At 38.6% G+C, this 24,512-nt stretch overlaps 1 protein-coding gene across 4 annotated transcripts in view; it reads right to left on the minus strand.

The window, feature by feature from the left end:
- The window catches only part of RAPGEF4 (Rap guanine nucleotide exchange factor 4), a 151,588-nt gene extending 127,459 nt beyond the window's left edge, over positions 1-24,129 (minus strand). Inside the window, exons 1-4 of one of the 4 annotated variants that reach the window (XR_002439452.1) lie at positions 23,885-24,129; positions 13,886-14,028; positions 12,712-12,800; positions 2,436-2,582 (exon numbers count right to left, since the gene is read on the minus strand). Coding sequence is in view for 1 of the 4 variants with exons in the window: in XM_021399330.1 (XP_021255005.1) it covers positions 2,436-2,582; positions 12,712-12,800; positions 13,886-14,028; positions 23,885-23,949 (444 nt within the window). In the remaining 3 variants the exon portion in view is untranslated. Of the gene's footprint in view, positions 1-2,435; positions 2,583-5,472; positions 5,566-6,590; positions 6,746-12,711; positions 12,801-13,885; positions 14,029-23,884 lie in introns of those variants that run through there. The other 3 variants (XM_021399330.1, XM_021399333.1, XM_021399331.1) reach the window with 3 other exon arrangements.

The raw sequence follows: 24,512 nt of genomic DNA on the forward strand, positions 1-24,512 counted from the left end.
TATTTAAACAAAAAGCAGAAAAGTCTGTAAATTCATAAAAATGTTATACATTTAAAATTACTTTTAAATTTATAAAAAATAAAATATATACCTTTCTCCCTCTTCAATTCTAGCTTTAGAACTTATACCAAAAGCCTCAGAAGCAGTATGAATGTAAATTTGTCTTCCAAAGAACTGCCTAGGTTTGAGATAGCAAAGAAACATTTGTTGCTAGTGTGATTCTCATCAGTAGGTTCCAGTGCTAAGAAATTTTTACTATAAAATTAGCTCATCGCTCCCAGTCCTATCATTTCCAATTAGTTGCACAATAACTGAATGTTAATACTGAATAGCTGTATATACTCGTTCATTTTCCAAGCTTATATTCACCTCCTAATAGTAGTTGGTTTTTTTAATTGCAGTCTCATAATTCACATGCAGTTATGGTTTGCCAGAAATCTGTAGTCAGCAAATAACTTTTGTTTGTTCTTTCCCTTAACGAAAAGGAAATTTCATGGAACAAAGCAAACAAACATGAAGAACAACCACTTTTAATCACATTTTTTAATCACATTTTTTGTACTTTTATTATTAATCTTAGTAATCCTACATTCATAAAAGTAGTAACAATTATAATTACAGGCCAACCGTTTATTTAGGTTGTTCTTAAACTGCAGTACTACATTATTTCGGTTATGGAGAAACTACTTTCTTCCTGGAATTAAATTATCATTATACAAGAGCTGAAATGCGTATGTACAAGTCTACAGTTTCTGCCTTATCTATACTCTAATGACACTGACATTGTTGCCCTGTCCCCTTTTTTTCCCCATAGGAACACTGATAATAAATATCTGTGGTCCATCCTTCACTGTGTGAGGGTTTTCATTATTATTTTTTTTTTTTTAATTATCAAAACGGTATCACTAACCATTTGTCCATATGGGCTTTACCAAATCAAAGATATACCAATCTCAAGATAAATCACACAGAAAAAGCACAGAACACAAACCACATCAAAAAACAAGAAACATTTCACCACAAATAAAAGCCAAGTAGCACCACAAAGCTTTGCCGTGGTCTCTGATTGACATCTGCAGTTTGTGACGTGTTCTGTAAAATTTCATAAAATTTGAAATAAAAACCTTGCGCTAAAGCTCCCCATGATAGTTCCCAATACTTTCAACATGTGACCTTTTCAAAAGCATCATCAAAAAAATCATCAAAATCAGCAAAACTATTAGAAACAACATTATATTAGTGATTGAAGAGCAAATGATATAGGTATTTTTGTTTTAAAACAGCTTTAAGCATACTTTCAAATTCAAGATTTTAAACCCAGGAGCTTAATCTCTACTCCCCCAGTATTTATATAACAATCTCTAAACACTTTGCAAGAAAACCATACATGTAACAGAAAGAATTTTGCTTATACCACTTAAAAGTGAATTTAAAGAAAAAAAGCTTTTTTTACTTAAGAAACCTCTGGTTAGATTTATTATCCCATATCAGGACCTTGTAAAGCACTATCTACATTAAAAATTTCTATAGCATATGTTAAAATAGATGAATAAATAGAACAGCACATTTAAACTTGTAAAGTCAGGCCACAAAGCTATAATGCAGTTTCCACAGAGAACAAATGCTACAACCAGTATCTATTTCTTAAATATAGTTAGTGTCACTAAATCTGCACCTTCTGGACACCATTTTGCCATCTGACAGTTCTGTGGAACACCTAAACTTGTGCAGTTACCATTTAAAACAAGCTGGTGATACAAGCGCATCACAGCACAGGCCAAGCCAATACAGTACCTTGCAATCCCCAGAACATTTTTCCAGTTAAGTGTAATGCTTATAAAAACACAAACGAATCGAAATCCATTAACTTCACACAGAGATGCGTTAATGGAGTCTTCTCAGCATGAATACTGAGGAACACACAAAGTAAAGAACCTCAGCTGTATGTTGTCCAGGAAGAAAAGTTTTAAGGAAACTCAGATGTAATCCATGACTTGAATTAAGTGATTTTATCCACCTGCCTATTGTAAACTCCTTATGGCTGCTGATGAGACAGGAGTAAAGGAGAATAATTCAAAACATCAGAATATAGTAAGGGTAGACTCTCTTTGCAAATGCAGGTAACAAAAGCAAGTTTGAGTGTAAGATAGCAACACCTGCAGTGCATACACAAATTCCACCACAAACTCCACCTAAGTTATTTAATTGGAAGAAACGAAATGAGAAATGAATTTAGAAGCCTGTAAGAAAGCAATACAGTAGTGTGTAACCATGCAGAATATGAAACAGTAAAAAGAATCAAAAAGACTTTTCTTTTTGTCTAATTGTAAAGCATTAATCCTATGCTTAGACTACAAGTGTGCTTGTATTTCATCACAAACACTTAAAATATGAAGAACGGGGATTTAATAAACTGCAAATAAATCTGAATTTACCTCCCAAAGCGCTTTGAAGTCCTTCTGCTCAATTCGAAGGAGCTCGCTATATTCTCTGGTAACGATGGTAGCATGGCGAGGAGTGTTATCCAGAATGGACTCTCCAAAAGCAGTTCCTACTCCCAGAGTGCATATTGTTACAGCATCCTTTGAATTAAAAATAGAAGGACATATTTAATATTCTAGGATTTAAGAGTTATGTCACATTTGCTAATGGCACCACCTTAATATTTCTTAGCAATTTTCTTTTAAAAAATTAAGAGTACCAAACAAACTAAAAAAGCTCACAATATGCTGATTAGCAGCACAGGAAGCTTCAGTGTGGAAGCAAGTAGGATTTCTGTTTTCTACGACCACCAGTTGCATTAGACATATCTGGCTGCAAGCAATCACCTTCACCTTTGGAAGAAAGTTATGATCTCTGTTTAACTATCTTTAAAGACTGTTTAAAGACTGCTGTGATTACAAATCCTTTAGAAATATCAGAGGTGATCAGAAGGTAACTAGCAACAAAAAGGCAATCTTGGAACAAAAAATTTCTGTCCTATATAGTTTACCTTTATCAAGAAGAAAACTGACTTATGTTTTTCTTAATAATAATTTTTATTATAATGAACTCCTGCATTCATAATCCATTTGCGTGTTGACTAAAAAAAAAAAAACAATGTCACATAATTCAGGTATTTCAAAAAAAAACTATTAAGCTTGAAAACAACCTGGAATAAGTCCAGAGTAATTGGGATGGTCCCAAGCACACTGCAAAGGCTGCTTCAAAAGGTCTATATGAGCACATGACATTCATGTGATGGAAAGATGTCTAGTTCAAATCTGCTGGCCAGGAACTCGTCTGTGACAGTTCCAGTATAAATTAAGAGGTCCTGCAGGCAAAAATATTAGACTACTAGAAATTAAGTACCTTACTGAATAAAGATCTTTAGATACATGTCCTGTTTTATGCTTATAAATGGCTATGTTCCTGAGCACCACATTGTAGCTGAGCACTTCAATCTCTTTCTAAGATGGACCTTAACTGACTGCCTTCTGAGTAATTTAAAAACAAAAACAGAAACAATATTAAAAATCTAAACAGACGTAAGCTGCAGTTTTCTAAGGAAATAATACATGTATTTAGAGAAATACATCATCAAAAACATGCTAATTTTATTTGATACATTAAAAATGTAGATTAATTCTAAAACATAAGATTCACGTAATGGCTACAAAAAGAGAAGCAGAAAACATTGTCATCCCATCCACTCCTTCATAATGGACAATAATCCAGGAGAGATGCATAAGCGTATTTCAGCATCATTTTCTGTGTTTAAAAATTGCATTGTTTTCCTTTCAAGTATCTAATAAGTGGTAATAGGCAAACATTATTAAGATCAAGTTTGTAGCTTTATAATTGCATTACAAAGACAAATGCCCATAATAGTCCAGTTCCCTGAACCACATCAAATCGCTTTTGCACAGATATTACTATATAAAATTATCTGTTCAAGAAAACAAAATCAATTCTGTTTTAGAGAAGATCCAGGAAGAATTAACCAACTATCAGAAACACACTTTCAAGGAAGGCAAATATGAACAGGCACTGTTTGAAGAAAAGAATATTTGCAAGGAGTACATGAGAAATGAGTGCCTCTACAAACAGCCTCCAATACAGGCCATGCACTAAAATTCTGCTCAAATTTCTCAATAAAGTTCAGATAAAAGATCTGTTCAGGGCAGAGCAACCAACCAGTTTCTATTAGGTGGACTGCAAGTTTACATCTCTAAACTTCTTTCTCACTCCCTTCTTCCTTGCCCCTGCCTCCAACTCCCAAGAAACTCCCTAGGAAATCTTTTTTGTTCCTTTACAACTTCAGAGAATATACATACAGAATAGAGAAAAAGCGGAAAGTAGAGACACTGGTTAAGGAACCACTTTCTAAGAGAAAGTCTGATTAGGCAGCTGTTCAGCCTTAGAAATAAATTAACATTGAGAGATATTAGGTGAAGGAGGTAGAATGGTCCTGCCAATCTTCATTAAAGAAAAGTTCAGGCTTCTATCAAATGAAAGTTTTTTCTTTTTTTTTTCCCAGACATCATCAGTCTCCACAGAGGTGCAGTTCCTCAGCCAACTAAGGAGCAAGCCCATCTGCCTTCTTCAAGGTTTCAGACACCCGTCTTCTCTCTGCCCTCGATTTACACATCTCCAGCCTCCTGGGGAATCAGGTGTGCATTTCCTATTACGCCTGTTAACCTTACACTCGAGAATCTCCTGCTGTTCAGTGTAGACTTCAGGAGGATTGCTAGCAGCTCAAAACTCAGTTTGCTGTTCCCCTCTGCAATCCCAGAAGCAGCAGGGGGTTCTAGCTGCTGGTAGCCAGATAAAAATCACAGTTATTTAAAAGGCAGTATTAAAGACTTAAGAAGATGAGATTGTTTCCATTGCTCTCTGTCCTCTGAACATGCAGTAGGAATGGTACCATTCAAATCACAGGCCAATCGTACATTCAGTTTCACTGTTACTGGCAGATAGGTGATATGGTGAAAGAGTTGATGTCAGCCACCTCCCCACCTCACCTCAAATCAATCTAAAACATTAGTGAATTTGTCCAACCATTCTACAGCTAAGATTTAGAAATGTAATGTTCTGCACTATTCCCTCATAAGACACATCCCTGCATGCTCTTCTCCTGACTCATGACTCTCTATTTTCCAACCTGGCACACAAAACATTTGTATTCTGAGCAAAGTCATGGTGTAAGACAGAAACAAAGAAAATAGGAAAAAAAAATTGACTGGCATTAGGACGAAAGAGATAGGGTGAGGGTCTTTGCTGTTGTGCTTTTTTAAAAATGATATTTAATTTAATATTAATAATATTTTGTATTTAAAAGGAAATCTGGTTGTAATCTGATCTGATGAATCTGGTTGTAATAAGATGGAAAGCCCAGAAATGACAGCAGAGCAGCAAAGTCCCAGGCTACAGCAAGTGAGAATATGCTCAAATGCAACAGTTGTGGGCGCAGAAACAGAGGAAAGAAGCTACCTTAAGAAAGCCTCAGGTAGGTAGGGATCTCCAGCAAGATACCTTTGCTTGCACTGCCAGCCCATAAATGAGGTCTGGGAAGGGGTGAATCCTGGCTCCACTCCTTCCAGTCACTGAGAGGCATTGCATGCACCTGAGCTCCCCTGATTTGGCCCTGCCTTCCCAGCAGGTGCTCAGTCACTGTTTCAAGCCATAACTTAGTATTTCCACTACTCTGTTTTTTGTTTTGTTTTTTAATTTCATCATTTTCCCATACTTTTCACCTTTATCTCACTTCTGCACACGTGTCCTTCCAGGACTCCATACCATCTCTATGGTATGCTCAGCCTATCTTCAGCAGAAAAAAATTTCCTTTCATAACAGAAAAAGGAAAGGATATATGTGAAAGTAAATTAAATTTTCTATGCAGTGATCTTCCTGCTCCATAGCCTCCACTGGAATGTGTTTCAACTATCATTCAGAAAGGAAATCCTTATTATCGACTTCTTTTTAATGATAACACAGCAATATCCTTCCACACTAGAACTGCAGTTTGACAACATACGTTAGGCCATCCTCTTCATGAAAGACAAGGTGATTTGCTTAAAGAAGTCATTACACTCCTAGAGAGACTGGGAACAAGTTCTCCTCTAGTTCCTAATTAAAATATTTGCAGATCAGATTAACTGTACTGTAATAAAATATTAATTATTTCCATACATTCTAATCCTGTAAATGTACCTGCAACATCTCAGTCTTTTTCCTAGGATATCTGGTAGACAGAATCAAAATTATTTTTCTATATTGTCTTCACATAAGCTAAGTTGAATCAAAATAACCACAATGCTGTGGAGCTCAGTACAGACTAAAACACCTGGCTTCTCAGCTAAGTCTGTCTGTCCAGTCAATCTTCGTGTTTCAGCAGGTAGAGCAGTTCTCATGCTCAAATGAATAACTTCAGTCTGCTTGAGCATATTTATGCTACACTACATACTGCAGTAAAAACCTACGTCTCAGCTTCACATAGGCTATCCCTGAAATACATAATGGCGATTTTACATTTACATTCAGAACATAGTATTGCAAGGACTGTCATCTTGAAATCCCTTCCCTAGTTTCCACTTCATTTTATCACATACCTCCTTTATCCTCTGCTTCAGGCATCCAGGAGATTCTTCCCTTTCTTACATGGACACATGTATCTCTTTCTTCATGGTCATTTTTTCCAGCAACACCACTAACTCATTTGGCTTTTGATCCTCAGCCCTCTGCGTTTTCCTAGAGCTGACACTGCTGTAGTACCCAACCACTCATAGCTCCTCCTTTAAAGCTTTACTAAAAAAGGCTAATTGTTTGTGAAGTCAGTACCCTGTGTTTAGCTTGGTCTGTTTTGAAAATCTAAAATCTTGTCATTTTTAAAAAAATCCTCCACCAAACACAGACAAATTATCAATGGCCCCCAGCATGCACTGAATCAGCTGACAGACTACAGCAAAACCACAGATTAAAATGCTGTTTGATCTTTGTCCTTCTTTTCATCTCTTCCCAGAAGAAATTTCTTCTAGTATCAGACAAGCATATAAATCTCAATCATCTAGGGTAAAAGTCTCAGAATGTAATCCAGTGAAACACAACACTGAAGAATCTGGCAGAGATATCATACTGATCCTTTTGTCATGCATTTGTTCCCAGCTTTATTCTGAGACATTACTCATAGTCATCCTTCATAACCTGTTCATTTTCAAAGTAGACTTCAAAAACTAAGCAAGGATGAAGCAGTTGACAGCATTTTTAAGACAACGCTAAACTAGAAATTCCTCTAAAAGAAACTTATACTACTATATATTTTGGTAGGTAACAGTGCCAAGTAAGAATTAAATTCAGAATCTGTTCACAGTTGAGGGCAGTATCTCTTTCTAAACAGAAACAGACTGCCAATTCTGTTTATTTTGAAGGGTACTTACTAAATCTTTATGGAACTTTTAAATATAGTATCTATCAGGTTATTTGTTACAAGTAAGATGAGGCAAGACCAAGCAGTTCATTACACTTACCGCTGTGCCTGGTAGCGTGGGAACTACCTTGAAAAACAAACCAAATTTACATCCTCCTCTTCAGTCTGTTCTCGACTATTCAACAGCCAGAAAATTCAAGAATAGTTTGTACGGAAAGCAGACCAACCACAGCGCAGGATGTACTGGATGGGTGATTTTGTCAGATCTCTTTATTATAATTGTATTGTCCCATTTCAACGACAAATGAAATTACTGCCATGATCATCAGCAGCTAGCACATTTTACTTCCTTAGCGGAACAGAAATAACAGCAATAGAGAAACCTGCACTAGTAAAACTCTTTAAAACAGATCCAGTAAATAGTTCAATATGATTTTCAAAACAGTCATTTCAGTTCTAAACAGTGCCTGTACTGTTGTTATATATTCTTACACTGCCCTCTTGTGACATAACACAGCTTTGCAAGCAGTCAAAAAGTTTTTCCAAAATGAGAGTTTTTCTGTAAGATCCTAAATGTATGTTTATTATAACACTTTAATCAGTAAATGGAAAAATATCTCCTATTATAATAGAAAATCCTAGGTAATGTAAACATTTACGCTGTTTACATGAGTTTTCAAGTTGGTCCTTATCAGCATTACTAATATTTTCTGTAAATAATCACAGGTGTCTGAATGAGCTCATGTGCAGCAAGAACTTATATGAAGTTATACTTTACTAGCTTCACTGAAGACTTGATCCATTAGCACATTTAGATCCATTTTCCTGTGCAAGATATGTAACTACATGCTTCTGTAGGAGTAAAAGCCATCAAGATACTCCTAGTAAGCACAAAGTGCACAATAACTTACTGTGCTTTCAATGGAAGAAAGCAGTCAAGCTCCAAACATAACTTCATAAAGAGTTAGCACATATTAGCAGCTATACAACACATTTATTCTCAGGCTCATTGACTCGCAAGTTCCCTAAGTAAACAAACACCAAGTAGAAGAGGAACTAATATTTCCTTTTTTAATCAAAAGTATTGTTACCATGTTTACATTAACACTATACTCATCATCATACAATTATAGGATAATTCAAGCTGAAAAAAACTCAGGAGGTCATCTACTATAACCTCTTGCACAACTTAAGCATTAAAAGTTATTAATTACATATAAACACTTTTTAACTAAGCTAAGTTAACTAAGAATCTAAGCTAACTAATAAGAATAGCTTCTCTTCCTAGGAGATATGACATAGTGTTTCTACAACTCTACATCCTAAACACATAAGCTCAGACAGATTTCTGTAACACTAATGAGAGCAGAAAACTGAAGTAAGTCTGGTCCAAGAAGTTGAAGAAGACCCAAAGGACACTTAGTAACAAGCAATAAAAGTAGATTAAGGCTGAAGAGACAGACCAAGATTTACATTAAATAGGAAATGAAGGCTAGCCTTGAACAAGGACATTTTGTTATAAGCAAGATATCCTCTGAAGAAAACACCTAACTTCCTGGGTTCCACATAAGACCTTGTTTCTGGGTCAAAGTATTGCTAAATGGAAACAAACACCACAGAGCAAGCATAAGGCTTGGCTTTCTGGGCTCAGGAAAGCAACGTTCCCATGCCCTGAGAAACAGCAGAATGAAGCTTCTAAGTCCCATAGATACCTGGAATAAAGAGAGCTTTCAAGACTCAGTAAATCCTAAAGTAGCAGAGCTCATAACCTTAGAAAGACTGTCCACTACAACTGTGAAAGGACAAGAGCCAAACTTGTGGATGCAGGGTACAATACAGTTTCTTGGTTCTGGACGTAAAATCAGCAATTCCCAGGAGGCTCTCAGTCACCTCTACAGCTGCAAGGCAGTATGATAAATAGGCGTAACAAATGAGAAGCTCCTGCTGAAATTTGAAATTTGGCTAACTGTTGCTAGGTGAGAGACCATGAGCAGTCTAGTGAAACAATAATGGAAGTAAAGAAGATTTGAATTTTATTTCTATCCCAGAATGCTTCTGTGAGGACAGCTATTTATTTCCTAATAAGAAAGAAGCATGCATGAACTAGATCAAAACACGGTGCCTCCAGGCAGTTTCAAACATCCACTTGGAAGGTGTGCTTTTGAACACAAGATGATTGAGATCCCAACCTGCAAGCAAGGTTGAAACATTCTATTTCTTGGCCAAGACTCTGTTCGTGAGACTATTAGGAGCTCCAGAATCAATCATACATGGCTCATTACCCATGTGTGACAGGTGAGGTATCATTTCTGGTACTGGCAAATGGTTAGTGTTAGCTGGTCTTCAACAAGCAAGGAACAGAAGATGGAACTTGTTGGGAGAGTTGATTATTGGCTCTGCTGCATATTCCAAGAACAGGATGAAATTATTTGTTTTGTAGTACCGTAAACTGCCAATTTCATGATTACACAAAGAAGCAAACAGCCTTTATCACAGGCAGATGCTTCCCAAGGACACTATTTCTCTTAATAGCTGTAACATCCTATCTAGCTATGTGGATTGCAGGTTAAAGGAACAAAGTGAGCAATGGTGTCATTAACAAATGAATTCCCTTCAAATATTAGGAATTATTTTCCATCAGCATTAGTGCTATTTACGGTACAACAGTAAAAAGCAGAGCAATGAATTTCTACCATGATTTGGCAAAGGTAGCTTTGGCTCCTTGGAGCTCCGGGACAGATGACAGGCACTTGAGCACTGGTCATCCATTCCCAGCTGGAAGCACAATGCTAGCAACTCAATCTATCAGTGCTGTGTTTGTGGAGCTGGAGTGCATTTCCTCCATCATCTGGGTTTGCAGTAAGCACAGTAGGAAGGAGCATTACTAAGTATTTGAAGCTCAAGAAGGACTAGCACTATCCCAATCAAGGAGCTAAGGTAACACTGCAACAGGACACAAAGGAGCTGAAGTTGGGACAAGGAGCAGAAAAGCAAAGAACAACAAGAAGGACATGGCATAAACAGAAAATTGGAGCAAAGCCAGAGAAAATATTGGGCTCAGATATTATTTAGGGGTCCCCACCCACCAAGCCTCTCCAGCACTAGAATGGTAAATGCATGACCTGCTTCTTCTGGCAGTGAGGCTGTATCCTATGGCAACTAGACAGTGGTAGAATTCAGTTCATTGTTCCTGTGCGAAGGAAATTAACAGTTTAAAACTTACTGCAGAATATAATCTCCGTAACTAGAACTACATGAACTGTAGTTTTGTAGTTCCCTGTTGGCAGGAAAATGCAGTGAACCTGAATGAGCAGAAAAAATATTTATGTTTCTTAAGAGGCTGAATTGCTCTATCCTCCATCTAATGGAATAAATCAACACTCCAGATTCTTAACTTTCACATTCAGAATGCTTATGCGGATACATTTATTTCTCATTCAGTAATTAGAATTGGATGTTAACAATGGTGCAGTGCCACCTTTTGGCAAACACCAGAAAATATTCTTCATTGCTTCTGACTTGCTCAGAAAAGGGTGTCGTCAAGACCAAACTGTGACAATACCAATGACAACCAGACCATGCTGAGAATTGCTCAAATCGGGCTAATTACTCTCTACTAGTCTCTACATAGTATAATGAAGAGGTTGCTAAAAATAATGATAAGAAAGAAGTTCCTTTTTTATCTATAATTTTACTGTAGGAAGTTGAAAGACCTAGTGTTCACCCAGTGCCCTGATTTGCATTCTAATCCAAATTTACTAGTAATGCTGCACTCATCTAAGTGGGAACTCCAGTTTCTGCCAATCTACCATCAGCAAGAAGCTTTCCCCAGTCAGTTGAACTTCAGGCAAAGAATTACGACTGTACATACATGCAGGTGCATACACGTGCACACTACATTTGAGGAGGCAGTGTTACACTTCATGTGCCTGGTAGTTAAGCTATATTACTAATGTGAAGGCACACTAAGTCATGTCAGAGGTATATAACGGAACGATCCCAGATCTCAAACACACGAGCACGGTATGGCACATTATGCTTTTCCAGAAGACAGCTCACGGCGGGAAGTTTGAGACTTGCAAGCATGACATTAGTTAACATAGGTTGTCCACTGAAGCGCAGTAAGGAACAAACTTAACTTACTCTGCAAGTTACCCACAGAAACCCACAGCTACTTCACTAAAGCATTTTTGAGCAAAACTAACACAGGTAAATTCTTGTGCCATGGACTTGCAGTCCTCATTAAACAGGGCTGTATAGCTCACGAAAGCTAGTCTTTGCCTGCAGAAGTGTTTCCCATGGTTTCCAAGCCCCTGAAGAGCTCTGAACCCTATGGAAACTCTAAGACAGGTACCACTACCTGTCCAAGAGCTCCCTGAACAGTTGAGGAGAGATATTTTACTGCTGGGAGAAACAATGATTCCTAAGTCAGCCTGATTCAGTCATGCGTCCAAAAATGAAAGGGGGCCAGCAGTCATCACTGTGTTACTGCAGATATCTTTCATACAGCTGTTTTCTCAAAAAAACTATTTTTACTGCTTTATCCAAAGTTAAAGTGATGTGGCACATCAAGCTGCTTGGAAGAAAGCACACCTAGATGTTTATGTGTATACATCCTTATTCTGCCACTCCACTGATCAAACTCCCTCCAATCAAAATAGGGCTAAACCCCATATATAATTTCTCACAACACATTCTGGGATATAATAATTTAATATGAATATAATTCAAGTAACTAATTTTTTAAATTATTCTCATCCTTTTATTAGTAACTCTTCAAAACTCCAAATTTTGTAAATACAGGAGTGTCAAGATATAATCACTTGCAAACTGTTGGTATTTTGCTCGTTCTTACATTTATTTACACTGAATATTTATGTCCTCCAGGTTAATACAGCAGCAGTTCCAATACTTCATTATTACTATCACATCTTTCACTTCTTTCAGCAGAGACTGCAGTATGCTGTTATCAGATTGCATTGTTGGCAGGTTTGTTTTGAACTTTTAGAACCAGAACTGAATTACAATGTTTCTAGGGAATCAATTAATAACTCACAGATCTTTAATTTCATACAGCACTATGAGAAAATACTATGACTCTTGTTTCATATTCACATGTAGACCCCCTTTTCAGAGCATTACATTTCAGCTTTCTTGAAATCAATGGCATGATTTGCCTCCATAGACAAAAGGACCACTAAGAAAAAATATCTGTACAATACATCTCATTGTTTTCTACCTTGATAGAACTCCTAAGCTTTTGTTGTGCTACCAACTGGATGGTTTTAATGACGAATTTATTTTACCTGGTGGTTACTCGTATCAGAAACCTTCACATCCAGTGATCCTGTCAGAACAGCATACCAGTTTGATCCAATATCACCCTGGCGGAATACTGGAAGGAAGAAATAATGTAAATAAGAGGTATTCCTTTAAGGTTAGCAACATTATCAAATATTTTCCCTCATATTACTGTACTACTATAGTCACTGCTGGCAGTATGATATTTTCCATATCAGACTATTTACTTGTCCAATAGTATTCCCAATGACACTGGAAAGTACACATTTTAGTAAACTGATAAAGAGAAATCACACAGAACTGCTTTGTTCTTTCCCAGTTTCTTTCTTTTTTACTGTTATTCAGTTAACAAATGAACAATAACAACAAAAAGACTTTCTGAAAAATGTACCATTGAAATTTAGAATCTTCAAATGCAGATAGAACTTGAACTGCCCCCAGTAAGAGTTCTCGTTGAGAAACAACTGCAGGACTTTGATACTCAGATATTCCAATACTGTGCTATTACTATTACTCTAAGCAAACCCCAGTGCTATGTACCTAAAGAATGTCAGATTTATCTGAGGGGGTCTCAGAGAATTTATCAAACATCACTTACAAAAGTTCTCTACTAGCTACACCCCTCGTGTAACTCTGGGAACTCTCACATTTCCATGACAAGACCATCACTTATTTCCACCTCAGCTTCACAGACTGAGCATCCAGCTTTATCTGGCACATAGATTGCCAGAGCAAGCACAGAGCTTTTTCAACCTACAGCACTATGCAGTTCTGCAAATGTGTTGTGTTATCCACAGTGATCGCAAATCATATGCAATTAGTGATATGCTTCAGCGATATTAAGTGTTCCTGACATCACAAAGTACCTATACTAGGGAGATCAATGATACATTTGCAGGGGAAGAACAAGGCTTAAGTGCAATGACTGCTTCTAATCTTTCAACAAAATGGTGGCAGAGTCTGAAATCCAATAATGTGTGTCTTGTTACCATAGATTCACCACATATTGTATTTGTAGAGCAAGCAGCACTTAGTCCTGCCTTCCCCCATCACTAAGACTGTAAATGTTTTTACAGCCATTGCACTGATTGTGCTCTCTCAACAATCTCCTAGAAACACACCCTACCTAAACCTCAACTTTATCTACTTAAAATAGATCACTACATGAAACTTTCTTACATGTGATCCCCTTTTCCAGATTTTCATAATATCCACAGAGACATATCTGCTGGAGAAGGTTTGGATGAAATTTTTCAAAAGCTTTCACTTCTTTCAGTCGTGTGAATATTATATCTACATCTTCACTGGAACGTTCCAAAGGTCTGCAAGACAACAAAAGAAAACTGTTCTCAATGGCTTTATCAGAGACACATATCCACCTGCATGTACTAAACTCACAAATATTGACATTAAAAGTCACACCATAATATAAATCAACTATAAATCACTTTACAGGTACACAATGAAACCCTTCCAAAACATCCTACCTTCGGTTATCAACTTAAGCATGATTGTTATTATCTCAACACAGAAGTTCCACTGAGCACCAAAATCATGCTGTAGCAGTATGTATAAAAGTGTGTATGATGGTACAGTCTATATGCTAATGAGCTTAGAATTATATATAGTTTCACGTTTGTAAGGGAACACAGATAAATAGAGGCACAAATATACAAGAAGTCTCTGAAACTGGTTCCAAAAATACAGGTTTTCTAACTGGCTAAAATGAAATCTTCAGTTATGACCAGAGTTCCTATATCCACCCCTCTCTTCTGTGTTTTACTGGGTATAAACTAACTTAAGTGCTCTGTTTTCTTTTCTCATTTGCAAACCAAAAAGACAATTTTAAGAACAACTTTCTCTTTCACAGAGTTTGTTTCATAATGTTGGACAAATTAAACACACAAGCAAATATCTTAACTCGTCACTAATAAAGAATGTTAATACATCCCTAAAAAAGGAAACACAGACAGATGAATCCTGGAAAAAAATTAGAGGCTAAGACTTCAGAATTGAGAAAAACCTAAAAATTATGGGTAAGACTGATGTATTGTAATGAACTGAATAAAAGCAAATGTCTGAACTGAATAAAGGAGTAGTTCAGCATAACATTCACACCACTCACTCAAAAAAAGTTCTTGGCTAGAAAAAAAAAAAAAGACAAAATAACCTCTGACAGGAATCTTCTTTAAAAACAAATTTTAAAAAAGATTTCAGAATAAAACTGGAATTCTCTCCAACAAGGAAGCACGTGGAGAAGCACTTCAGCACGTTCGGGAAACTACTCCATACTTAGAAACCTGAAGTGAATTAGCTCCGTGCCACACATTTTAAATGTGTTTATCCAATACAGTATACCAGCAGGTCAGCCAACAACTAACGGACAACATTAGAAAGAACATTTCATAATGGACCTGCCAATATGCATGGAAAGAATCACAGAACGTTCTTAAGAGATTGTATTGGAAACTCAGGTGCAGAAATAATTTACATATAGTGGGGTACCAGAAAGAATGACAGCTGTCAGTGAACACTGGTCATTCACTCAATAGCTGCCAGTTAATTTATCTGACAAAATGTTCATTTATCCAGTGGATAGGCTCTTCTAAAACAATCAAGTAACACCTATACAATGAGCAAAGCCTAAGTTAACATATACGTTACTTTTTCCATCTTGTTGTTACAGTTACAGTCCAAGCATTCCTTCCAGCAGGAATTTTTTAGTGACATCTTTCTGGAATCAAAGACTTTAGGAATCCAAATCTTTGTCTTGTGGAAGAATCCCAGATCCTCTTCACATTAAGTCTCTGGCTCTTACCTCTCTTATTAAATTAAGTGTAGGAGGGATTAAATGTCTATCCTCATTTATACTCTAACTTACCCTTATTAACTACAGATCTGAATAATAACTCTCTGGTGTATACGGTTGCTTCTACATCACAGTGATATCCTCTTACCACTTCAAACTACAATGAACTACAGCAGCTCCTTTTCAAAATCTCTCCAGGAAGATTTTCACCTTTATCTTTTTTTTTTTTTAACTCCACTAGCTGACAGGTACTAATAAGCATAATTCTCTTGTCAAAACCCTTTTAAGAAGATAAGAAAGTGCAGCCTGCAAACAGAATTAAAATCCATTTTTATGAGATCCCTACCCAAACTACAGTACCACTTGGAACACCATATTGCTTTTTGGACTCTCAAAATGAATAGCAAAACCCAACAAGGAAAGAAAAGGAAATCATGCTCTGTATATTCTCTTTTTCTAGAAAAACTCTTGAGGCTGTTTTGTTCATACAGCTGGTCATAGAACACTGAACAAGTTCACCAATTTGTTTGCATAGAATTGAGTGTGGGATCTTCGTGTTTAGTGTTCTTTAATTGCTTGATGCCACTGGATAGGGAAAAATCAAACAGAATTAGTGAACTAGACACATCAGGTTTTACAAACTTAATCAGCATCATTCCGTGTTTTTCCTGAAACATGTGTGCAGGAATCCCTTCCACTTTTGGTTCTGCCAGAAGGACAAGATTAGGGGGGGGGTTATTGTACACCATAGAATATGTAGCTTTTTTCTTGTGAGAGTTGGTGAAGGGCCAGGGTTTCCATCTAGTTCAGAGTAAGGTGAGAGTAGGTCTCACCTCCCTTGATGTGAAGTGTCTCATCTTAAACAGATCAACTGCAGGAAAAGCTTGCTCTTTTGACAAAACTATGTCATGGCCCTGGTAAAGTGAGCCATCAGAGGAGGATGAGCATTCTCACAGGTGGCTGAGCCATGCTTCTCAGGGTTTTCATCAGCAGCACAGCAGTGAGAAACCAAATTCCGTATTTACTGAGAAAGATAAAGTAACGTGTTCCTAGTGGCTAATTTCAGCAAGTAGTTCAGCCACAGTGCCTTGTATTTGTACCTGTTACTTCACTTGGGTTGCAACTATGCTTATTACTTTGAAGTTTGGACTTTTTGTCTAGAGCACATCTGCATGTCCTCCATTAAATGGCCATTTTGAATATGATCAGAGTTGCTTGGAGAAATCCTCAACACTTAGGAGTAAGGAATTAACTTCAGTAGGCATCCTAAGCTGAGGCAGCCCTTAAGTCTTCACCAGGACATGGAATTTTGCAGGTGTAAAAATTTCAGAGTGCAGCGCAATAGTAGTATTTGAACTCATTTCTATCAAGTACTTACAAGTCTGTAACAATGAGACCGGTTTCAACAGGATAGTTTTACTTAGTGAGAGAGCAGAATGCCAATAATAAAATACTGCAATGTCAATTAATTGCTTCTCCACACTAGAGCACTCCTATCCTCTACACAATGCTAGAGGGCTCTATGACTTTTGAGAAAGAGAAGTCTAAGAGAAGGATACCAGCGAACTATCAAAATACTTCAGACTTGTGGTAAGCGACTGAAGTCTTAACTATAAACGAAGCCACTTTTAACATGAAACAATATCTACACAAGGGTTTATTTCCATGGGGCAGAAGGCAATTAACACTTCCCAAGAGGCACTTTGCACTTGTTATGGTAATATTACCAAATGCATGTTTTCTACATTCACTTCAACATTCCCTTGCTCTCTCATCACGAGGCTTTCAGAAAATCATCAAATGACAGTTCATTTCCTTTGCTTGCAATTTTACGTGACTTCAGAATTCCTGTTTTTTGCATTTCCTCTGTAACACAGGAAGTCAAATTTTGTTTAAACCCTCCTCCCTAGGATTCTTACACATACAGATAATTCCAGAGATAAAATCTAAACAAACAAATGAACAAAACACAACACAAGCAAAACTGATGCTTGGTTTCCAACAAATCACAACAAATTTCTAATGTTCTGCCCAAGAAATGCTGTAGATAATCCTGATCTATGCAGGCACTGATGAACTCCTCCGTTAAATGCAGACCGACTCTCTATCAGCTGCTGTCAAACTGAATTTCTTGTCTTCCTGAATGACAGCCAGATGGTGCAAATACAGTTGTCTGTCCTTCACCTACACACTCATTTCATAGTGTTGCGTCGCTCACTTAATCGTATTTGTGCCTTCAATTCTGTTTGGCCAAAGCACTGAATAACTATTGGAAAGACAGAGCAATCAACTATGCTTCATTTCTTTCCTGCTCTACAAATTCCGCATCCGCCCAACAAATCAATTTTTAGATCTGTATAAGCAGTAGAATGGCAAACAATGTACTTATTAAGCAATTATATTCAAAAAGATTTATTTAAAGTTAAAAATAAAATTTTTGAACAACACAGCTATAATAGGAAGCAAAACAAAAATGATTTTTTTTCACCTTTGCAGACTTGTTAAAAAAGGCAAAGTACTTCAAGGGAAAAAGAAATTGCAGGGCAATTTTCACCTTTCATTTCTAAAAAATGTTATGTATGATGCATTCTTTGCAACCAAGTTATAACTAAATTTGATTGAATAAAGCCTCCAACTTTCACAGCTCAGCACAGGTAACAGTCCATTTGATACAAGTAGAGATGGATGAAATTATATTAACCAGCACTGCAGTAAATAGACAGTAAAAACACTTTAATATGAAGACAAACTCTGGGATACGTTGCAAATGAAATTTAGAATTCAACAATATGCACAAGTGAGAATACACTTTGATTCAAACTCTGGCCACTGCCATCCACAAAATATGCTAAAGGCACCTTTGTTCATTTTAGTCTTCATTATTAAAGATAACAAACATTTAACAACTATGAAATAACATCAACATATTTACATTGATGTGCATACATTTTGACAGCTGCTGAATTCAAACATGAAGTGGAAAGTCAATTCAGGAAATATTCACTAAGGACAGGATAAAGTAGCAGGAGTAATAAGAGGCATGTTCAAATATGGTGCAGAAAATACTAACAGAGCAAAGTATCATGACAATGCAGCAAATCACAAGATGCAGACAAAACAGCACCACGCTGGATAAGAGAAATACTAATATTTGATAAATATTAGTAGGCTGCCTGACTTTGAGGACATGATTTCAACTATCTGGTTCGTTGATGTTTTATTCCTCTTCTGGAATACGAGTTTTTGTTATAAAAGACATTTAACCTGCAAAATATTGATTTATGGAATATGTAAAAACATCAAAACCGGTCCACTTGTCAATATTTCTGTTTCACTTCCACGAGTATAAGAAGCTTCCTGCAACTACAAGCTTTTTCCATTTAGGTCACATCCAGCCTTCACATTGTCCTAGTAAAACAAATACAACAGACAAAACTAGACAAAAAAAGTTATCTTAATGGTATTATACAAAAATGAGGTGCTCAGCCTACAGGAAAGAAGAAATACAGACAGCAAAGATAAATAACATGCAATACAATTAATGCTACACAATATTCTGCTCAAAATCAAGATTTTAGAGATAAAATCCTAACTGGAAATAATTCCAGCACAGACAGTTTATATAGTTTTCCAGTTTTGTCTGGTAATAGACAAACTGTTGAAATAGTACCACACCAATCATGTGGACACTCCACAAGGCTACGAACCAAAACTGCAGATACCATGTATCCCAGTGGACCTACCCACATACTAGTCTACTCTGTTGAGCCATGACAATGTTTATGCACATTAATGCTAGGGCAATTGCTTCTTCTGTGTCTTAACACAAGTGCATAGAACAAGTACATAACGTAGTACAACCAAACATAAGAAATGGAAGCTAGTAGTGCAGATATCTAAACCTCTGGTAGCAGAGAATGAAACAGCTGGAATTTACTCAGAATACAACTCCTGTTCCCACTATGGGTTATTTTGAATTCATGTATTCAATAAAACACAGAGAGCAACAAGCTTATGGCAGACTATATTAACAATCATTTTGATCTCTTGGAGGAGATGTGGAAAGAAAAAGCTCTTTTTTTATTATTCATCAAAGGCTGCACCTTTGCACTGGACTAGCAAATGAGTTGCATGATGTGGAAAGATAAATTTGTTATTATTCATCACTCTCAGAAGACTGCACCTTTGCATGAGTGCTAGAAAGCACTTAGGCTACACCTAGACTGCTCTGTCTCTTAGTTTCTACATCCTGGTGCTTGCTGCAGATACACTGGAAGGCAGGTTTGATCTAAGCATGCACCAGCTCAGCCACATGCCACATACAGAGGGGAAATGCAAAGCACACGAGCCAACAGGAGCTGCAGTGTATGTCCATGATTTTGTCCCAAACTAAGAGAAAAATTGTGGTGATGTTTCTATGGGTTTGTTATTTAAATTTAAAATTCATACAATTTAGGTGTATATATTTGAAATGTATACAATGTGCAATGTATACAGTGTATTTTTATCAATCATAAAATATATTTTAGAAGTAAATGAAAGCATTGTAAATAAATTCTTAAGTACTGCCAGATTATAAGTCTATATCCCATTATCTCTGAGACAGTTAAAAGTTGTAGAGGATGACAACCTGTGCAAAATATTTGTCCTTACTTCTTTTACAATTCTTGCAGAATATCAGTCTTTATTCTAGCCAATCTGTACGTGTAAAAGAAACTTAATGACTGCTAAGCATATAAGAATAACTTACAACTCAAAGATACCTTATGATGAACTACAAGACAAACCCATATTCAAATCTGTTCCTGTTACATAGCTTCAGTCTGAACTTACATTCAAATCTACGGGAGCTTGGCTTAAGTTACTAATCTCATCTATTATCCTGTATGCATTATTGCGGTTTTGTTAGAAGTCAGTCCACACAAGTCTAAGGTCTACCAGGACAGCAAGGATATAAAAGCTCAGTAGGTATAGCAAGTATTTGAAACATCTATTCATATTTAAATAATTTATAAGCAGCTGGGCAAAGATCATAACATTCATAGCACAACAGGCTAGCCATGCTGTATGCTTTGCTCTGTGATATGCTCCTCCAGTCTGCTAAGGCACTGAAGGCTGTGTTTAATAAGATGAAAACAGGATGTTGCAGGCAGCTACAAGATCCTGGGATCTCTGACTTGTGAATGCTGTGCATCACTAAAAAGTTTGTGTTTCAGTCAAATTAAAAGCCTCGTTTGAATTCAAAATTCTGATCAGGCTTAGAGAAATAAGAGCTATGTAACAAACACTTTATTTAACATTCAGTAATTATACGTTGACATTGAAATGTTCTAGTTAGACAGTCTTTGGTGTGAAAGAAACCACGAGAGTAGGTTAGGCATTGTTCCTAAACTAAATATAAGCACTTGCATAAATCAGCAGCCATCTTTTACATGTGTGCAGATTGGACACAGAGAAGAATTTGAAGACAGCAGGTGTGCTTCTGCTCCCTAGGAAATCAGAGACAAGGCAACTTTTACTTCAAAGATACAAGGACTGGTTTCCTGAAAATAATTATTTACATCTCCAGGTGCAAGTGGGATGCATGGTTGCTCACTACAAATCATCTCTCTCTCTTGCAAAAATAAAATATTCTTGACAGAGCAGTTTTCTGACCTTTTCTGTTCCTGTATTTCCTTACCTCTGCACTTGTGACTTTATACTCTGCATTGAATTTGATGTTTAAGTGCTGATCTTTGGCTTTGATGTCAGTAATCACATATGGAAGTTGCATGGTTGAAGCACTGGTGTTTCCAGCCTACATACAGTACCCTACACAGAAAACATTGTGGAGGTTCTTGATTTGTTATACATGTGCTCTCATTTTAGATGACAGTAGGTCAAGTTCAATAGGTGACTTTGAGAAAAACATGAAGAAAGTATACTAAGTACATCAGTACTGTACATGAAAAACTTGCTACATCATAACCCTTCATTATGCATTTTGCTATTTCCATTTATAGTTTAATTCTCCATTTTTATAGAATGAAGTTGGATAATCCACATTACATGACATTTTAACTGTATTTGCTGCTCTCTTAAAATTCTAAAATACACCAGTTTTTGAAACACATTTGTATAAATTCATTAACTAAAACACAGTAAAAGTACCCTAAATATTTAATAAAAGCAAGTGGTTTCCTACAGAGAATTGACTCATTAAATGATCCTGTATTTGCAGAATCCACACCTAGTTTAGAGATACTTCAAGATTTTTCAAAAGGCTTTAAACACCTAGAAATTGTATAATTCGAGTAAGTTGATAGACCATCTATAGAAAATAAATACAAATGTGTAAATTAATTTAAAGTGCTTTATCTAATAGTGCTTAGACTCCTACAGTACTTCCCCAACATAGTTTTAACAGTATTTTTAAGCCTAGGAAAAATCCTGCAATCTCCACCACCCCAGGTTTCTCCTGCATCCAGACTGCCTTCTGGAAAAGACAGATCATAATAACTAATCCTTCGGGACAATTGGATCTGATTCTTTCCACAGGTGCTAATAGCTCTTATCAACTCACATAAAGGGAAGAAAAAGTTTCATCTTAACAGCTCTAATGAGATTCCCATTTTAACAAAGGTCAGTATATCAATTTTATGTATACACATGCATATATAGAGAATCACAGAATCATTTAGGTTGAAAAAGACCTTCAACATCATCAAACTGGCAGAGAGATTCCTAAATGAAATGCCTCATTTATGTTTCCTAGAAATATCACTCACAACCCAAGGCTATATGTTTCATTAAGCATGAGCTCTTGAATTTCATTTTACAATTTGGGTCACCACGTGTTGCATTTGAGTAACCTGAGAAATGTGATAGGACCACCAAAGTGCTGGGGCTCTCACTCTGCTTTTTCATACCCAAGCAGCGTCAGTTTAGAGCGAAGAACCAGGTCCTCCGCCTCACTTTGTTTATTTATGGCTGGCTTACCATCACCACTTCTGTTTGTATTGACATCTGGAGTACTTTCAACACTTACACACATTACTTAAGCTCTAAGAGGTTTATGTTTTTTTACGTTAAGTGTCAAAGGAGGGGGCTGGGGAGGCTGACTGACAGTGTTTCGGTAGATAGCATGTTTCATCAGCCCCTGACAGCTTGCTGCTGGGACAAATAAGGAGAACATTCCTGGTGGTGCAGTCCTGAGAACACCAGGAAGTCACCTGGAAACAGTAGAACTGATGCAAGGAGGTTTCTTTCTGTGCACACAGGGGGCTGTTCACACCTGGCACCAGAGGCTGGCTGCCTCAGCACCCATCCCAGCAAGCTCTGGGTGCTCTGAGCTGTGCCGTGTGGCTGTGGCCTGCATTTTTCTTAAATGTTTCCCTAGGCTACATAGCAAGCATCTGGAAATCCGAGGGCTTCATTCTGAACTCACCCAGTAAGTGTTAATGGTAATAATACAGCAAAGGATGTTCAAGCCACCCACCATGCACCTACGTGCTGTGAGAGTCACTTTCTTTCCCTACATTCAGGGAAAGTAAGGATTTCTCTTAAAAATAAAAGGAATTATTTACCAGTATTTTTAAACTGCACACACCTGATGGTGGTGGCCGTCTGCCTGGAGCTGGGTCAGCCGTGCAGGACGGCCGCCGGCCCCGCTGCCAGAGGCAGCTGTTCCCTGAAGGAGCCTTCGGGGCGGACATGTTCCCCTCACCTCCTCCTACGGCCAGCAGCCCTGCACCTGCCCGCGCCACGGGGTGCCCGGGGCCGGCGTCAGACCCTTCCTGCCGGACCGTGAGGCGGCTTGGACGGGGTGGGGCAGGCACTGCTCTGAGGGGAGGCGCGGGGCACTGAGGTGAAGGGCAGTGCGAGGCTGTGAGGTGATGCGCGGGGCAGTGCGGGGCTGTGAGGTGAGGCACGGGGCTGTGAGGTGAGGCACGGGGCAGTGCGGGGCTGCGAGGTGAGGCGCGGCGTGGAGCCATGAGCGAGCGCCGCGGGCCCGCCATGGCGGGCACGGCACATCTCCGCCCGGCAGTCCCAGACCCCGGCGCCCCTTCCCTGCCCTGGCGCTCCCTCTCCTCCACCACGTGCACCGTTTTCCGGGCTGTGGCGCGGAGCATCTCCCCCGGGGGCTGCCCGTCCCCTCGGCTGCCAGGAGCGTTCCGAGCCCCCTCATCCTGCCTCCCCCCACCCGGTTCGGCTTCCTCCGGGCATTTTGCTTCCCACCTGCCCGCTCCTTATGTAAGGCAGCTCCTGATGGGAAGCCGGGAGGACCAGCACGCACACACACGCACATACATACACGCATACATGCACGCAGGGGCAGGTTACACGCACGCAGCATCCCCCTGCAGCCGCTCCTGTGAACGCGCCGATACCTTTTATCCAGGCACGCGATCCACTCGCCAGAGGACGCGGAATGGGAGGTGTGAGCGGCGACCATGTTGGACAAGGATCAGGTCGCCGCGCGCCTGGCTGGCGGCAGCGGCTCCCCCCTCCCTGCCGCCCGCCGGTCGCTCGGTCCGTCCTCCGCCGCTCCCAAGCTCCCTCCCTCCCCCTGCACGATGGGCTCGCCCAGAGCCCCGCCGCCTCAGCGTGGCAGGTAGCGGGCCGAGCAGCGGCCCCCGGCGGGACTCTGGGGCCGGGGCTGGAGAGGAAGGCGAGGTGTGAAAGGACGAGCCTTTGTGAGATCCCCAGCAGGCACGCTTGAGCCCGACTTACACTGGTCGCTGCGTTTTCCTTGCCAGGGGTGCCCTTGACAGGGTTCGTGGTAAAATACAAGGCATTTAGTCAAAATAAGCAGCTCAAGCCTATTTCAGCTTCTCTCCAGACTTCTCCCCAGTAGTAAACGCATACTAGCTGGAAAGAAGGTGCAGTCCACATTTCAGGGCTTTTTCTCCTGAAGCCTTCTTCCAGCCTGCAGTGCTCATCCTGTCTTTTGCCATGGAAATAAAGGTTCTGGTTTATTGTAGGTGAAAAAGGAGCAAGGTGAATACAGTCTGAATA

This window comes from Numida meleagris, chromosome 5, assembly GCF_002078875.1.
Source record: "Numida meleagris isolate 19003 breed g44 Domestic line chromosome 5, NumMel1.0, whole genome shotgun sequence".
Lineage (NCBI taxonomy): Eukaryota > Metazoa > Chordata > Aves > Galliformes > Numididae > Numida > Numida meleagris.